Source organism: Camponotus floridanus, unplaced genomic scaffold, assembly GCF_003227725.1.
Source record: "Camponotus floridanus strain SB8 unplaced genomic scaffold, Cflo_v7.5 scaffold112, whole genome shotgun sequence".
Lineage (NCBI taxonomy): Eukaryota > Metazoa > Arthropoda > Insecta > Hymenoptera > Formicidae > Camponotus > Camponotus floridanus.
In genome coordinates this window covers 373266-389869 of record NW_020229229.1, presented here as the reverse complement: position 1 = coordinate 389869, position 16604 = coordinate 373266, and the positions used below count along the sequence as shown (strand labels likewise).

Here is a 16604-nt window from a genome sequence, read left to right as displayed (position 1 = left end):
GACACTCTATATATATTATAGCTGCACGAGCACCTGTACGTGCCGCCAACAACCCGGGCGTGTACGCTTCCGTCACGCGCGTGTAGTAACGTTGCCAGACTAGGGAGCTTGCGCTCTGGCGAAGGTATCGCGATGATAATCGCGCGCCGGGTGAGAGTCCAGGGCGGACGATAAAATCCACCGCCTAATGCATGGCCGGACGGTTATCCGCATGGCCGGAATTACCGGAGAGCACGCACTGACAGTGACACTGTCGCGCGCACGGAAAGCACGTGGAATTTAATAACCGGACGCCACTTCGATCTCGAACAAGAGGCCCGGAACGCGCTCTCGTATTAATTGCGATTAAGGGACGCGACAGTCGGTGACACGTAATTCGAAGAAAGTAATAACCTAAAGAGCGCATCGCGCCGCGGGAAATCCGCGCCGAGTGTCTCGCGGGAGTCGCCGGAGGATTATTACGACGATAATTACCAAAAGTCAGAAAGCGTGTTGCTCGAGCCTCATTGATACGAAGTAGGAACCAGTGGCTGTAATTAGCAGGGTGACTTTTAGATAACGCTCCGACATAATGATGAGTGATGCATCGCATCTCAGATTAAAATGTTTCCAGCGGTTCCAATATTTCTACATTTTAATGCCAATATTTTTTCTAATAATACAACGTATAAATAGAAAAGGAACTCAACAGAAAATCAATGTTGTCAGACGTTACGAAGAATTAACTTGTTTGTGATGTGTACATAATAAGCGATTCACGATCTGCATTATTCATTAAAAATTTTGTAATTTAGTTTCAATTTAAACAGGAAAAATAGAGTAAAAAATGTAAGGTAAATTTTTAAAAGAATTTGAAAAATTTCGCAATAATAGTAATTACAATGTTAAATATATTATTATCGTAATATTACGATAATGCATAATTGCTGAACATAATATAAATAAATATCATATCACACAATTTCCACAACGTCCTTACTTGTTTTATGTTTTAAATGCAATTAGATTTCTTCATTATCGTAATACGATTTCTTTATTTTTCTTTCTCTCGAGCAATAATATTTATCGTTTACAAAGGCGAGAGCACTAATTTCTCCGATGTAAACGATGCAACTTTCATCGAATGACGCGATGTTTAATGCGAGAGCGATGAGCGTGCATAAATGGAATTAATGCAAATTAAAATTATATTTCAGATATCTTATACATTTAACAAGAAATCACGGGCAAATATGATAATAGAAAATAATTATGAACGAATTAAACAAATGAAATACGAGGCAACATCTGTAATGAATTTTAAATAACTGAACTATATACTGGACCAATAATCAATAGAAACGATACGCTGGTATGTGACGCACAAATAGCAAATATTTCGATGCAAAATCGAAACAAGTTTGTCTTCCTTTCTCTCTGAAAAATCTGTATGGTGATATTATTTGCGCAGTATTTTTTTCCTTTTTTTTTATTTGAACAGATAGACGATATAGATATCTCGTTTAGGATACGTCGAAATTATCGAGTTTAAAGTCCAGTGCTCACAGTAGCGTAATAAATATTGCACACATGGATCATTTAATACAGGCTAATCTTATTAAATATTGTACAATTAAATTGATAATATCGCGATATATACGGGAGGAATGATTCATCTCTAACGTGGCATCCTCATGAATTTATTTATATACTTATAATCCCGAGCAAGTACTCGTCTCTTTCATTTATTCTTATACCGGATAATAATCATTTGTCCGGTTTATAAATCCAACTACGACCAGCAACTAATCATGTTACCGGCAACAAGCAATTTTATAGTCCCCGCGTATCGCATCGCGAACAAATAACCATGGAAGAACGCGCGATAATTGGAACGGTATAGTCGCGCCGGTCAACTCGCGTCATAACAAATTCATGTCGCGTTTCCGCCAGAATGACGGAGTAAGTTGCGGGGGAAGGCACGCGCGCGATTTATACGCGAAGTATCCGCGAAATTATTAATGCACGTCGCGCTACGACGCCGACGAGGGATCGTGTGTACTCTTTTTATCGAGCGGTTTATTCAGGTAAATAACCCGGCAAACTCCCTTCGGGAAAAAGAGGGAGAGAGAAAGCGATAAAGAGCGACTCCGGTGAGAGAGTGTGCTTAGACCATCGATGCAGATCGACGCTGCCTGCGAACTTTCGATAAGAGCGCCCAAGACCTGCTGCGGCCAAAGGACGTATTTTCTTCCACCCTTTGCATTTCATCCCCCCATCGAGAGACGATATTTGAACTATCTTAGAATATTCAGCGGAATAAACGAAAACACGACCGTCGCTAACGTCTTTATCGGACGCTTCCATGATTTTCATTTGGTTTGTTGATGAAATCAATTGTCCTTAAAAAAAATAGATAAAAGTTCACGAATAAATTTTAACTGTACATATATCGGATAAAGGTTACTTTACGATTACATACGACGATTGTAAGTTACAGATGTATGACGATATTAATAATAAAAACAATCAGTGTTACGTGATGATAATTTACGTACGCAGACATGTTAGTTTTATTTCGAATCCTCGAATCCTTTCCCGTAGATGGATATGATTTTGAAACCGATTCTGTTTTGCAATATGCGCCATCATCGCGATGGTGATTTTGCAGAGGCAATTCTGCTAGGAGGTATATCGACCGGTCGCACGGCGCCATCTTTCATTCAGGAGGAACCGAGCAAAAGTCAATACACGCTGTCGCCGATACGCGAGGGCTCGCAACCGCTCGCCAGGAAAATCACATTAGCGATGTTTCGGTAATCGCTTTTATATCCGGCGCGCCGTGATTGACGGCGTCGACGGAATCCGCTTTCATGCCGTGTCGTATCACCGCGGGGATCCCTTCTCCCGCAGGAAAAATCTGGGAGAGAGCCATCGCGCTCCCAGATCGCGTCATTCCGTGGACAATACCGGTCGAATGCCTTGTCCGTCCCGTATCGTAACCGAGAAGAATTACAAGAACATCGCCTCGCGATCGATGAGGCTGCATCGACGATGTGCACTTTTTTTAAATAGACTTTCCAACGTCAAACCATTTGACGTATTTTAACTATGGTCGAATAATGTTTCAAAATTGCGATATATGTAACGTTAGATATTTCGGACGCATATTTCATCTACGATCATTCTAAATTGAAGCTTTGCGATTATTTTGAAATTAACTCTGACGTATGGCATATTGAATCCTGAAAAGAGTTTGGTTACAAAACGAGAGATATGTAATATTACATCTACATTTTATTCCATAAAATGAAACATTTTATAGGAAAATGTTGTATTTTGTTACAGAAACACACGTGTGTTTAGCGAACGATATTATATTAAAATTATATTAATTGTACGTATAACACGTATTTATGAACATCATACGGATTTTCCAATCCTGCAGCTGCAAAACACACCTTTCTATATTCATGCGTACTTTATGCGCGAGAGGCGCGCTTTCAACAATTCCACGTGATTCTCGCTTCTATTCCGTTTTCCTCTCGCTTCTCCGTTCGTCTATCCGTTTGCAATATGATCTTTGGTATACAATTCAGTCGTCGCATGACGCGTAATTGAAGCGCGACTGACGCCCACGCGGAAAAGAGCGTCACTCGCGAAAATTACATTACCGAGGTTTCAACAATCGCAATTTTTGCCGCTCCTCGTGATTGACGGCGCCGATGCAATCAGCATCCGTAGCCTTTCATGTCGCCAAAGATACGAGACAAAAATTAGAGTAGGCTAACGAACGATCGTGATTAAACGTTGCGGTTATATTTGCATTTTTACAACGATTCGATCATAGATGGGAATTTTATTATTGTAGTCTTCGTATTATGAGACACGTGCACAATTTCTCAAATAATAAGAATGTATTAGTGAGTTATAATCCTTTCCATTATTCAAAAATATCGTAATTAAAAAATTGTCAATATTCTTTAGTGAAAATTGACGTCATATTTGCCTGTTGTTTCTATCGGAATAAATATAACACGCAGCTTTATATGAAACGGTGAATATAAATATAAAAATCGGAATTAATTTAGCGGACGAAATTGGTCGCACGTCAGGTGAAAAATAATAACGACAATCTATATAAAGTATACATCGAAGAAAAAAAGTAAACGGGAAAATCATTGAAATAAATAGCTATCCGTTTAATGATCGCGATGGTCCAGTTAGCAGCAATCGGCGCAATTGGAAGCTCGATTTCTCAAGCTTTTGAAATACGACGATAGAATCACATAAACGAATCTTTATGGACAATAAAAAGTATCGCGGTCGACAGAGGAGAACGTCTTATCGACTCCCCGCCTTCACGTTGTCTCAGCCCTGCCACTGACATGCGACCCAACTGCAAGTAACGTGCATATCGGGGTAACTGAATGGCAATGGAAGGAAATCACATTAGTGAAGTTTCGGTAATCCCTTTTATGTCCATTGACTGTGATTGACGCTGTCGGCGATCGACCTTTTTCGTGTCACCGGTCGGTGCTCCGGATCGAAGGGAGGGAAAAAAAAATTAGACAGCCGGCCGGCCAGTTTTCCACCGAGCTCGCTCGTTAATTCGCTCGTTCGCGGTGAAACAGCCGCGACAAAACAAACGCGATTAAAGCGTCATTGCGCCGTGCGCGCGATGTGAATTCATATTTGCCTACAAATATATAACACGCGAGCACTGGACATTTATCTATCCGCACGAGTATATCAAGCGAAAAGCATTATATCCGATAATATAACTCGCCGCTAAATTAGTATATTTCAGAGCTTTGGAACAACTAATATCGCTTGAAAATAGAGGGAAATGTATGACCAAATGTGGAACGTACGCGATTAAATTTACCCCCGTTATTTCAAAATATATGTATATATAATTATCAAATCTCTTATTCAGATTCATTCATTAAATAAAAATCGGATACTGAATAAACATTTAAAATAGAAAAATACTTTAATAAATTAAATTTTGTGAAAAATTCAAGAAAACAGTATTTATAAAAGACCCGTCAATTTTTTTACAGATATTATTTTTCTGTGAGAAAATTGCCTCGCAAAGTCGGATATCGATCCGTCCGAAAAATTTCGAACACTTTTATAATTTACGACAGGTTATCATACGACTCGTGTCAACAAAACGAAGCATTGTGTAATCAGTTTGTCACGATTAAACAAATCCGGGGTGTAGAATCGAGAGCCGAGCATGTAACGTTTCGCGAGGGGGCTCACGAAGTGCTTAAAGGTTAACGAGGTAGCGTATCCACTTTATTTTTCCACTTCCTTTTACACGTATCCGTTGTATTACCGGCGGCCATTGCACGACCGGCCGGACCTCGTCGTGTACCTAGCCCGACGAGTCGACGTGCCTCGAAATCAAAGACTGGAAAAACACGTCAGCAAACTTTCGATAATCGCTTTTACGCGTCGCTTTTACGCGATCGATCGTGATTCGCGTCCCGGTTGGAGTGCGGTTTTCGTGAGCTTTTTCGCATCGGCTTAAGAGAAGACCGGTCAGCAAGAAACGTCAGTCGGCGACGGCGACCGATCGTGATCGAATGTCGGAAACGATCCGACCGATATCTCGGTGACTTGCGCTCTCGCGCGGATCGATAACTATAGAGATAACGAGAAATCATCACCTGACGTGGGCTGGTTATTACCGTGTGTCACGTTCTTTATTATGTCTTATGACAGGTCGGTGATGCGTGCCGAAATGTGATGTAGCGAGACTTAAAATCGCGCTGGTTTTTACATCAAAAAATGCATAAATGCGCATCGCGAAAAATGCAAACGTTGTAGCAGCGAGAAAATACATGGTGTCGGTTCATGTAACGCTTCAATTGCTTGAATAATGCAGCTATTAAAATTAGTGTGTTTCTAAAGCGGAGAATTTTAACGCGGAAGGAGAGAGAAAGAGAAGAGAAAGAGCGAGAGAGAGAGAGAGGCGCTAATCCTTCCCTCTATTTTTCGAGGCGAATATAATCGTTGCTGTGTGCATTCAGCCAACCAAACTGTCGGGCACGCGCGCAGTCGGATCCGCTTTTACCTCCGTGGCGCAACCAAGAAATAATTAAATGCGATTTACCTTGGTCTCTGTATAAACGCGCCTTCGCGTGGCGATCAATTTTTCAAGAGATGTTCTAACCCGCCCCGTCCGTTTCATCTTTAGAACTCTATTCATCGCGCTATTAAACATCATTGCACGCTGATGCATTTAGCGTCCTAAAATCCTGAATTTACCGTTAAATTTGACATCGTTTCTTTTGATAAAATTGTTCTGATGCAACAAAAGTTTGTGGATTGAAGACGATTAAAAATAACTGGCTTTATCGAAATTTAAGCTTCTAGGTTGCAGCTATTTAAACAATATAAACTCCAATTCCAATTTTAAATCGTTGATCAATGTAAACGCTCGAATCGAAATGCTTAAAATTTGTAATATTAATTGATACTAAAGTATTTGTCGTTAACCTTTTTCATTTTTAAAATCGTGCTAAAAAAATTTGATTAAAATTTATTATTAAAGAAATTAAACTTTTTTTATTAATAATCGATATTCGCAGAATCTAGTGTAATGAAAAATAAATTTAAAATTGATTAAAAAACTTTATAACTGAATTAAAATGAAGAAGGCAATTCTACAACACCCTGTATATTGATAAGTCCTGTCGATGCACCGAATGTCTCGCTCCTTTCCGATGACGTCGTCTTGAACGAGCGTCGCGTTTCTCGCCCGAGAGAGAACTCGGTCAGTAGCTGGCTGCGACCGGATGTCAATGGCAATTTTTCCGGCAGTGATATACGGGACAACCTCGATATTCCGGGCGGTGCCCGGCTGGAAGAACAGGCTTTTCACGTAATGGGGAAACCGAAGAGTTCAATTAAATACCGATCCTAGAGCACCGAGCTATCTAAAGTCGAGATAACAAGGGTCAAGGGGCGACAGAAAAGCCGGAAGGAATATAACGTGGGACACACGCTATCGAAAAATGCCATAATGGAAGGAAATGAGTGTAGAAGTTGAGGCAAAAGTAGATAATCTCTCTTTCTCTCTCTCTCTCTCTCCCTGATTCAGGTAAATTTATCACCGCGTAAAACGGTAGTATAAATAAATGCTACTGTGCATCGATTTAAAGGATAATCGGCGAACGACCGAATTTTAAGAAAGCATCTCAAGTAACAGACAATTCTTTATATACAACTTTTTTACGATTATATATATATCATTCTACAACTAAAACTATGACAGACTTGACAGAATATATCTTTCTGTATTAAACATTACTCAAGTATGATTCAACATTTTCCGATCAATTAATTGCAGAATGCGTGCAGAGAATCTCCTCCTGAGCGGGTGAACATATTAAAATGTGTATTTAATTTAATTTTCAAGCGTTTAGCGCTCGACCGTTCGCTTCTCGGTACTCGAGCCAATTTTAAATCCGACTCTTCAAATGCACCGCTGCGCGTTTAACGCGGTCGTGCACCTCACGGGGTGAGTTTTACTATATCCGCGCAATGCCGGCTACTGACGTGCAGTGGAAGTGCAGGTGACACGTGTACGGCGGCGATGGTGGTGGCAGCGGCGGCGGCTAGCCACCACAATGCGAAGTGTGCTGTGTGTGTGTGTGTGTGTGTGTGTGCACGTGTGTGTATATGCGTGTGTGCGTTTGCGCGCACAATCGGACACCTGTGCGGTCGCACAGAAAATGACCGTAATTCGAGTCATTATTCTCGTTCTAAAAAAGGAACCTATCTCTCTTTCTCGCCGATCGAGACCGTCCCGACACTTCCGGTTGCGGCGAGCTTTCCGCTCCGCTGCCCGATCGCGCACGAACGGGACGGAATGAATTGGAGATCGATGCTTTTTCACGAGGGCTTTCCGGGGGATTAGGTGGTTTCTGCTGACTGGGACTCGAGATCCTCGGGCGATAACGAAGGATCGAATGTATTTGGGTCGACGGGGTAACGCGACTTGCTTCAAGATGAATGGCCCGAGGTGAAACTAATAAGAAAGTTTATCATAGTTTTATCTTCGCGAGAGATATAATCAAGAAAAATATTTTTGCGATATATAGTATATTTTTGCGAAAGGTGATATAACATAAATTTTTATTTCGTAAAGCAACAACGTATCTATTGCTTTTAGAGGACAATTTCCATCGTATTCACACACGAATAAAATTGCATTTCTCTCTCTCTCTCTCTCTCGCTAGTATTTAACGCAATTATATCTAACAAAATTATAAAATTAAGCTTTTCCAATTATTTGAGTTAGTTTTGAAATATCTTTGGAACGATATTATGCGAGAGATATTGCGTTATAATATTTCATATATCATTATTAGAAATAGTTTGAAATATAGCTAATAAACGTAACAAATATAATAATTGAAAATTAAATTGCGCAAAATGTAATAATGTATAAATTATATTTCGCGATATGCTTTATGAATGACTAATAGAGCGAGGGGATTTAATATAACGGATGCTCGTAATATTCTCGTAAAAAGTTTTCCATTTTTTCGATCTTCTTAACAAAATGATATCTTGTTCGTTAAGCCGACGTCGTATCGTCCTTTTCGAGGAGTTTCCGATATTCCTCGCTAATCTCACGTGATTTTTTATCCGCGCTTAAAGATTGGCTTCGTAAAGGGTTAATCGCCACTATTAACAGTAACCATAAGCTCAGGGCTTAACCCCCGACCTGTCTCCGAACGTTGCTTCTCTTTAATGTCTCGGAAGTCTTGCCAAGACTCGGATAACGAAGGAGCGCGGTTAAGCGGCGAAAAAGCAGCTTAACCTCCTCGCTTCTCGGCCATTTATTTCTTGATGACGCCTCGCCGCGCGATCGAACGATAACTTTCGTCACTCGGGATACGATAAGAAGCGACATTAAACAAAAGCGAAAATGAGATAACGAAATGTCCAGGCGACGAAAACTTCCAAATGGGTCGTCAGAATAGCTTTTGTCGACATCCGTTCTCGCCGTCATCATTATTGCAATTGTCATTGTTGCGTGGATAAAGTTTCGTTTCGCGAATTAAACTAAATAAAAACGAATCTCTGTATATATCGTGGCTCTTATTTCTGCCTTCGCGAATTTTAAATAAATCATGTCTGCGAAGCGTCTTTATAAAGAATTCAACGTATCTCGGTAAACTCGCAATGTTTGTACGAAGATAAAAAATAAAAAAAAATGGATAAAATAGCGCAGGCGGCAGATTCGAGCTAACCGTGGCGCATCTCGTGATCGATACTGGAGGAACCGAAAGATATCAAGAGAGTCCAGGAAACTCGGGAAGAGGCGCGATAAATCTGTTTCCACGAGAAGATCATCGAAATTCTGCGGACGTAGGGCGTAAGGGGAACACGCACGGAGAGAAAGAGAAAGAAAGGAAGATGAAGACAGAGAGAAGCTGAGAGGAATCGAAAGCAGATGGGGATTGACTGACTCGTGTCTTCGGGGCTTTGGCGCAAAGGGCGCCGATCGGATCTTTCGACGAGACTGGCGCAAAGGGTCTTACGCACGCACGCACCACCGTCGAGAGTCACGCACGCACAAATACAAACACGCGGCGTACACGTACGACCAACAAGGAGCGCCGAACAAGCCGTGTTAGGGAACGGTAGCTATTGTTACGGGTATTATTTGCCGCTAATCAGAACGGTCGGTGCGGCTAGGTGTTGGAGCGTGCGTTGCGTGTAACGCGTGGATACGCAACGATGTGTGCGTGCGCGGAGGGCAGAGGGACGAGGCGGGGCGAGGCTCCTCGTTGAACGCACCACCAGCCTGATTGCAGACCCCGCCGTCGTCGTCGGCCACACCACGCCCTGACCCACGAGATTTTCAAGATACCCGGCACACGACCCACAAGCTCCGCACTTTATGCGGGGTCAATCAACTCGACCCCTCGCCGTTACGAGCGTGATATCGATACAACGGCGTAATGGGTGCGGCGGCGCGCCAAAACTTTCTTACGCGACGAACGTTGACGATATTTAAATGCGGATAAGACGGTGAGGAAGGCGTTTGTTATAATCTTGGCATAAAGTTTTTCTTTTTTCTTTTTTTTAAGAAATGTACCTAATAAGTATAACGTGTCTCAATAACCGCTCAATAACATTTTCGAAATAGACGATACCGAAAGCTAAATGATAAAAGAATGACCGCTCGCTTCAACGTTGGGATAGTAATTATGAATGAAAAATAAATAAAAGTTAAACAATGTTAACAAGAGAATTAAAAAATAGAACATTGAAAAATTCCTCTTATAGAAATGTGCATATAAATGAGAGAAATTTGCATTTAATTTCGAATGGACTTTACTTTGACAGAAACTGTAATTTCAGGCTCAATTACCAAGATGTTTAACTTTGAAAAGAAATTTATTATGTCTTGAAAGATTTTTATTAAGATGACAAATCGACTTTAAGTCAAACGGAGCCATGTGTAATCGAAGAAGAAGAGACACATTAAACGTATTAAATCAACTATCAGATATTAGATAGCCGATAAAGTTCAAATAAGAAATATCGTTGGACGCCTGATAAAGTGCCACACATAATTTTTTTGATTTTGTTGTAGAAAATGCATGATATCATAAGGGAGAGAAAAAGGCAGAGAGAAAATGATGGAGAAAAAATGTAAAAATGAAGACTCACCCGTGTCGATGAAAGCGAGAACTCGGCGCTGCGGTGACGATGCTCCAGCGGCTCGTAGTTTTGCCGGCAGCTTTTCTGCAATGATACAAAACTCGCGATTAGTTTATGGATTGGTCGCCGCAAACCATCGAGTACTTAAGCTCCCACGAATGTTTGTTCTCAACAATAATCGTTTGCAACGTACGACTCGCGGTTGAGCTTATAGGACGAGCTACGACCGAAAAACCGAAACTCTACATTTTGCCTCCGAAGCCAGAGAATTTGTATGCCAAATACTACATTTCGCACACTCACTGTTGGAATTATTTTACTAGAAAAAAAAAAAAAAAGAATTACGAGTGCGCAACTTTCATCTTTCATTGCGTCTATAATTCATAATCGATCATTATTTATCGACAAATCGTAGTTTTGTCCATTTTTAATTATTCATACATCAGTTGTTCTAATATTAATATATTTCAATATAATATTAATTATATTCAATATTAACAATATAATACTAATTATATATCTAATATCGATAATATTAACATTAACGAGTAATGTAATATGGTTTTTTAGTCTCTTTTATAATTAAAATTGCTAAATCATCAACAATATTTTTATTCGCATGTTCATGAAAGAATGCCTGCATTTAATTTTCTTTTATTTAATTATTTAATTCTCTTTCATTTAATTATTTAATTCTTTATATTTAATTATTCTCCATAATAATTTGCGCGTTAAACTACTGTTAAATATAAAAAATTCAATAATATATATAATATTATATAAAAGAGAAAAGAGAGGATCTCGACGTGATTATTTTTAATAATAACAGATTAAGTGATAATGAAATATAAAAAAATCATTTACAAATTATAAAATGATTTTTTTTCGAACATGAATTCACAATACAAAACACTAAGATATTAATTCAAATAATTGAATAACAATCTAGAGTACGAATCTACAATTAATTACAACTTCAATCAAAAACTGAAAATTATTACAGAACTATAAATATATCAGTCTGTAAATATAAATTAATAATTCTTTCATAATCATAATATACAGTATTCGGAATAGTGTATAGAGAACATACAATAACATATTCGTGATATTTAAAATATTTATAATATTATTTTATGATATCTTGTAAATTCAATGTTATAATATTTGTGATTTTATGGCATTCGGCATAAATTAATGAATTGATTACTCAAGCAGAAAACTTGTGAAATGTACCGATTAAAGACCAAATTTTCACTGATCGATTTTCACATCATTATATATTTTAATATGTATGATTACAATTATTGCAATATTATTATATCTTTAATATCATATTATCGACAATGTAAGATGTAGTCAACGTATTATCTAAATTCGTCAGTGTATTACAAAGACGCCAGCAAATACGAGTGCAAGCGTTCAATATATCGACTATGCTCTGCTCGTAGGTTTTAATAAGTAAACATCACGTAAAATGCATCGCGACATTTTCGAGAGAGCAATGTTTCGAGCGTGACACATCGCGTTCGACGACACAACGGATTTTAAAAGTAACTGACACACTCAGATCCATATAATATATTAACATATTAGCAGCATAAAACGTATGTCCAGAAATACATTTATCCCGACGGCGAATTATATCTCGAAAACCAAGAGACGCGATTACAGCTATCCGCGATGCATCCATCATTCATCGCCGTCGTTTTTCATTAAACTGTTAAAATTAAACACGTCATCGAAAGACCGCGATAATCCAAATAAGAACTTGAACATATTACATGTTTAATTCTGCTCGAAGCTATTGTCCTCAGTATGCGAAACAAATATATTTGCCACATGATCTCCACTTCGCGAATAATGGATATTCAATTAAATCCACGACAGGCAGCTTCTTTTATTCCACGAAACGTCGCAGGGACGACGCGTAAGGCGTCGCACGAGGAGAATTTTTCGAGCAGCGAATGAACGATATCGAGGAGACGCTGGAATTTCCGCCAACCGAAATTCTTGCGCCAGCCGAGGAATTTTCGGGCTAAAGAAATCGGGAAGTCGGTACACGGTGCGGTATAGAACGACGAACGGAGTGATCCGTGCATTCCGTCAAATCGACGGAAGTCGTTTCCCGAGCTGTTAGCGGGAGGTTCGGAATAGTTTGGCGAAGAAACCGGCAAAACTGACACCGTCCGCGAACGGTATTTGCGAGGAGCGGGATCGCGCTGCGGCCGACCGCGACTTCCCCGGACGGACGCCGGAAGTGACGTATCTCCGAGAGAGAAAGACGGGGACAGAGAGGCGTGCACGTACATACACGGCGGGATTAATTCGACAGTTGCCGACGTTGTGGACGCCGAGAATTCTCTCTCGGATTCTATCCGAAGTATTCCGAGTATAGAGCGCGATCCCGCCGCAAACTGACCGCTAACCGGCGATTTTTGAGGAATCCGAAGGTGACTGACACGCCGCTTCAGCTCCGATCGCTCAATATCGATCTCTCCATGAATTCGGCGGAGAACTCTATTCTGACCGACGAATCGGAACATCGGGAGATAATCCGCTTCCACATACAGATACACACACGCGCATATCTATACGAAAATCGATGCGACTATCCTGTGGCACAATGCATTCACGCGCCAACACCAAGGCGGTTTAACTCGCTGCTAATGTTGTTGACTATCGCAACAGTGAGATATTAGGATTTTCAACCTGCTAAATTTTTAATTTAGCACAAGGCATTCTATGACATTTATATTTCAAATTCTAATTTTTTATTGTTCGTGTATTATAATTAAAGTATATTTTTGAACTGCATCATCGTTAAGAATTAATTTTTACTTTGTCGTCATATTAATTAATATGTAAATAAATATACAGAGTGAGAAATTTTCTTGCTCTCTTCAAACGCAGCTTTTCCTCTCGAAACGTACGAGTGAAGCCTTTAATAATTCGCGTAAACGTGAAAGGAATTGGATTTATCTCTCTCGTTCCTTTTCGTTGCATGTATGATAGCGCAGCCTGTAAAATTTTTCGAAATTGCCAACAGATTTTTGCATACCGCACGCGTCCACGTTAGTTGGACGAAACTTTATGATGCATGCCTGGTCTTAATTGAGCCCATGCATCTTCCTGGATGCGCCTTCTCTCGAAAAATACTGCTAAAGTTCCTTCTAATGCAAGTCCATCATATTTTAACAGTTAGCCATTTCTTTCTTAACATGCGTGTTTCTTTAGCCGCTTGACGTACCGAATGATCAAAAGTAGTTCCGCGAAAGCGTAGCCCAGAATTTTCATATCGCACGTACAACTTCAAATAGATTGACATATCGCCATCGATTATGTATAATGCGTATTTTCTCTTTTTCAATTCCGACCGCGATATCGTCGAGAAGCGCGTAAATGATAGGGGGCACGTGAAAACGGGAATGGGGAATAACAGAGCGCGAAAGAAAACGCCGCCGAATGCGCGTTGCCGTTGTAATTCGAGCGCGAAACTACAGGGGAAACTTCCTCCCCCCCGAGACATGTATCTCAGTCTCCGAGATAACGTATAGTCGCGTCGTTTGTCACAGAATCTCGCTACGCACCGTCCTCGTTCTTGCGTCCAACATCTTCTCGTAAGCCCGTACGTTTCCGGTTACCACGCCAAGACCGACTCCATCGCGGATCATTAAAGAATTTCCAACCGCGGCCTTATGGCGCACATATTTCTTAACGTGCAATTTAACTTCAGTTGATAAACCCGGTGCAAACGTGTTCCGTGCCTTTATATTATTCTCGATATTTCTCGTAATTTCAAAGGAATTTTCCTTGTATAGTCTTGAGTAAAAAATTAAATTTATAAGTATTATAGATATATCACTTTCCTGGCGATTTCCACAAGAATCTTAATATTGTACGCGAAATTGTATAACGGAGAAAAAAATATTAATTGAAAAATTTTACATTTTTCTAATACGATTTTAAAAAGTGTATATTGTAGAGCGCACACGTGTGCGTGATTTTAAGAGTGTATATGTGTATATATATATATATATATTTAAAAAATATAATTTTTTATTTTATATCGAAATATGCTTTATTTTTGAATGATTATAAATATAATGTTAACATTTTTTCAATATACACATATATATTGTTATAATTTACATATCGATTGGAAAAAATATGTTTTGAAATGAACTAAATTTAAATGCACTGAAAAAAAATCTAGTACAGTATTAACATTGACATTTTCGTGTTAACGCTTCAGTGAAGAAATTTCAAATCAAGTCTGCAAGCATGAGGAATGGCAAAAGTACGTGAATTCATATACCATACGAAGCCGCAAAATAAACGAAAAACAACGTCGACGTGAACGAGTCAAAAATTCCAGCAGACATGAGGCAAACTCGTAGGCGCCGCGTATCTGCTTATAATTCGAGTGTAAAATCGCAAAATAACGCGACGAGAAATTCCGATGCCGACAGCTCGGGAATTCGCAGGCGGGAAACTAAGTTTCCATAGGCTGTATATTTCACGTCAGTGGGAGGCGCGGAACCGCAAAATAATAGGAGTGCCGCCCTTTCCCCAGACGCGCGCGTCTTCTCGATCCGACCCCGCGGTCCTCTCTCTCTCTTCCTCCCTCTTTCGTCGCACTTGTAGTCTGCTCGAAGAAAAATATCGGCACACTCGAGACTCCGCGGAGAGCAAGAGGAAAGAGAGAAAGGGAGAATCCGCCGAGTTACCGGAAGTAACGCGCCAAGACGAACGAGCGTCGTCCGAATTCCGCGCGCCGTAAATCCGCGACGTCGGCTGATCCGTTTCCCCCGTAAGAGAAGAAGATCGTCGGGGATCGGCTACGAGGTAAACAGACGTATACCCAAACGAGCGAGAGCGAGGAAGAGAGAGGCAGAGGGAAGACGAGCCACATCGGACTTCCACGGGAATTCCGTAAGTCGTGCGTTCTCGTGCTGTAAATCGAGCCCGAAACCAGGCAGCAACAACGGACCGTCGAGAGATATCCAACCCCTCGGCGCTCTCGCGTGTATCTCGATACGTTACCCCTTTCCGGAGGGGGTGCAGAGAAGAGAGCCCGCAGAGCTCGAGACGGGTCGAGGCCGGGAGACGATTGCTTTGCACTTCTGTGCACGCCCCCGGGGCAATCGTAAGTTGAGATACCTAGTAGGGTATCCACTCCCCGACCGTCTCACGCTTCTCGTCTCTTCCATCCACCCTCGGTCGCTCGCTCGAGCTCTCGGCTGTACGTACTTCTCTCCTCTGGCGCTTCTCTCTCTCGGTGGCGACGCCGAAGTCTGGAACCCCGAATGCAACCGGCACCCGCGAGGAGGAGAGAAGGTAAAGGAGGTCGGGGGCGACGGGGATGGGACAGAGAGGCGAGAGATCGATCGCTCGAACGTGCTTTCGGCATCGTCGAATATTACCTACCACCTATATTCCCAGCCACATAGCCGGTGTATGTACGTACGTAATACTCTCCGGAAAGGGAGAGGGGGTGAGGTACGTATGTGGGTAAACGGGTGTACGGGGTGTCCTGTACCTACCTACCTAGCTACCTATCGCGCACGAGCGACCCTTCAAACCTAGATGATAGAGAGAGTCGTGACTAAGAAGAATGACGGTTGTTACAAAGTCGAGACATCGATGGTTATTGAGTTAGGGGCGATCGAAAGTCGACGAGAGTTTTGATGAATTAAAGCGTCGCGTATAAATGGATAACGAAATCTCCCTTTCATCCGTTTTTTTCCAAAGAGGGAGAGAAGGAGAGGGGAGAATAAGTAGGGGCAAGATCGCGACGGAAGTTTAATTTAAGCTTTAATTGCGAAAAAAAAAGTCGCGATGCAATTAATAAAAACTCGCGACACAGATCGATAATGACCGAGGGGGTAAGGTCAACTTTATAATTCACCACGCAAAAGCGACAA

General features: G+C 40.9%; 1 protein-coding gene across 2 annotated transcripts in view; it reads right to left on the bottom strand.

Annotated features, from left to right (window-relative positions):
- Window positions 1–16604, bottom strand: part of LOC105249571 (insulin-like growth factor-binding protein complex acid labile subunit) — a 193587-nt gene that overhangs the window by 117389 nt on the left and 59594 nt on the right. For both annotated transcript variants that reach the window (XM_011255132.2, XM_011255133.3), the window contains exon 2: window positions 10687–10761. In XM_011255132.2, the coding sequence (XP_011253434.1) occupies window positions 10687–10761 (75 nt within the window). The remainder of the gene's footprint in view (window positions 1–10686; window positions 10762–16604) is intronic.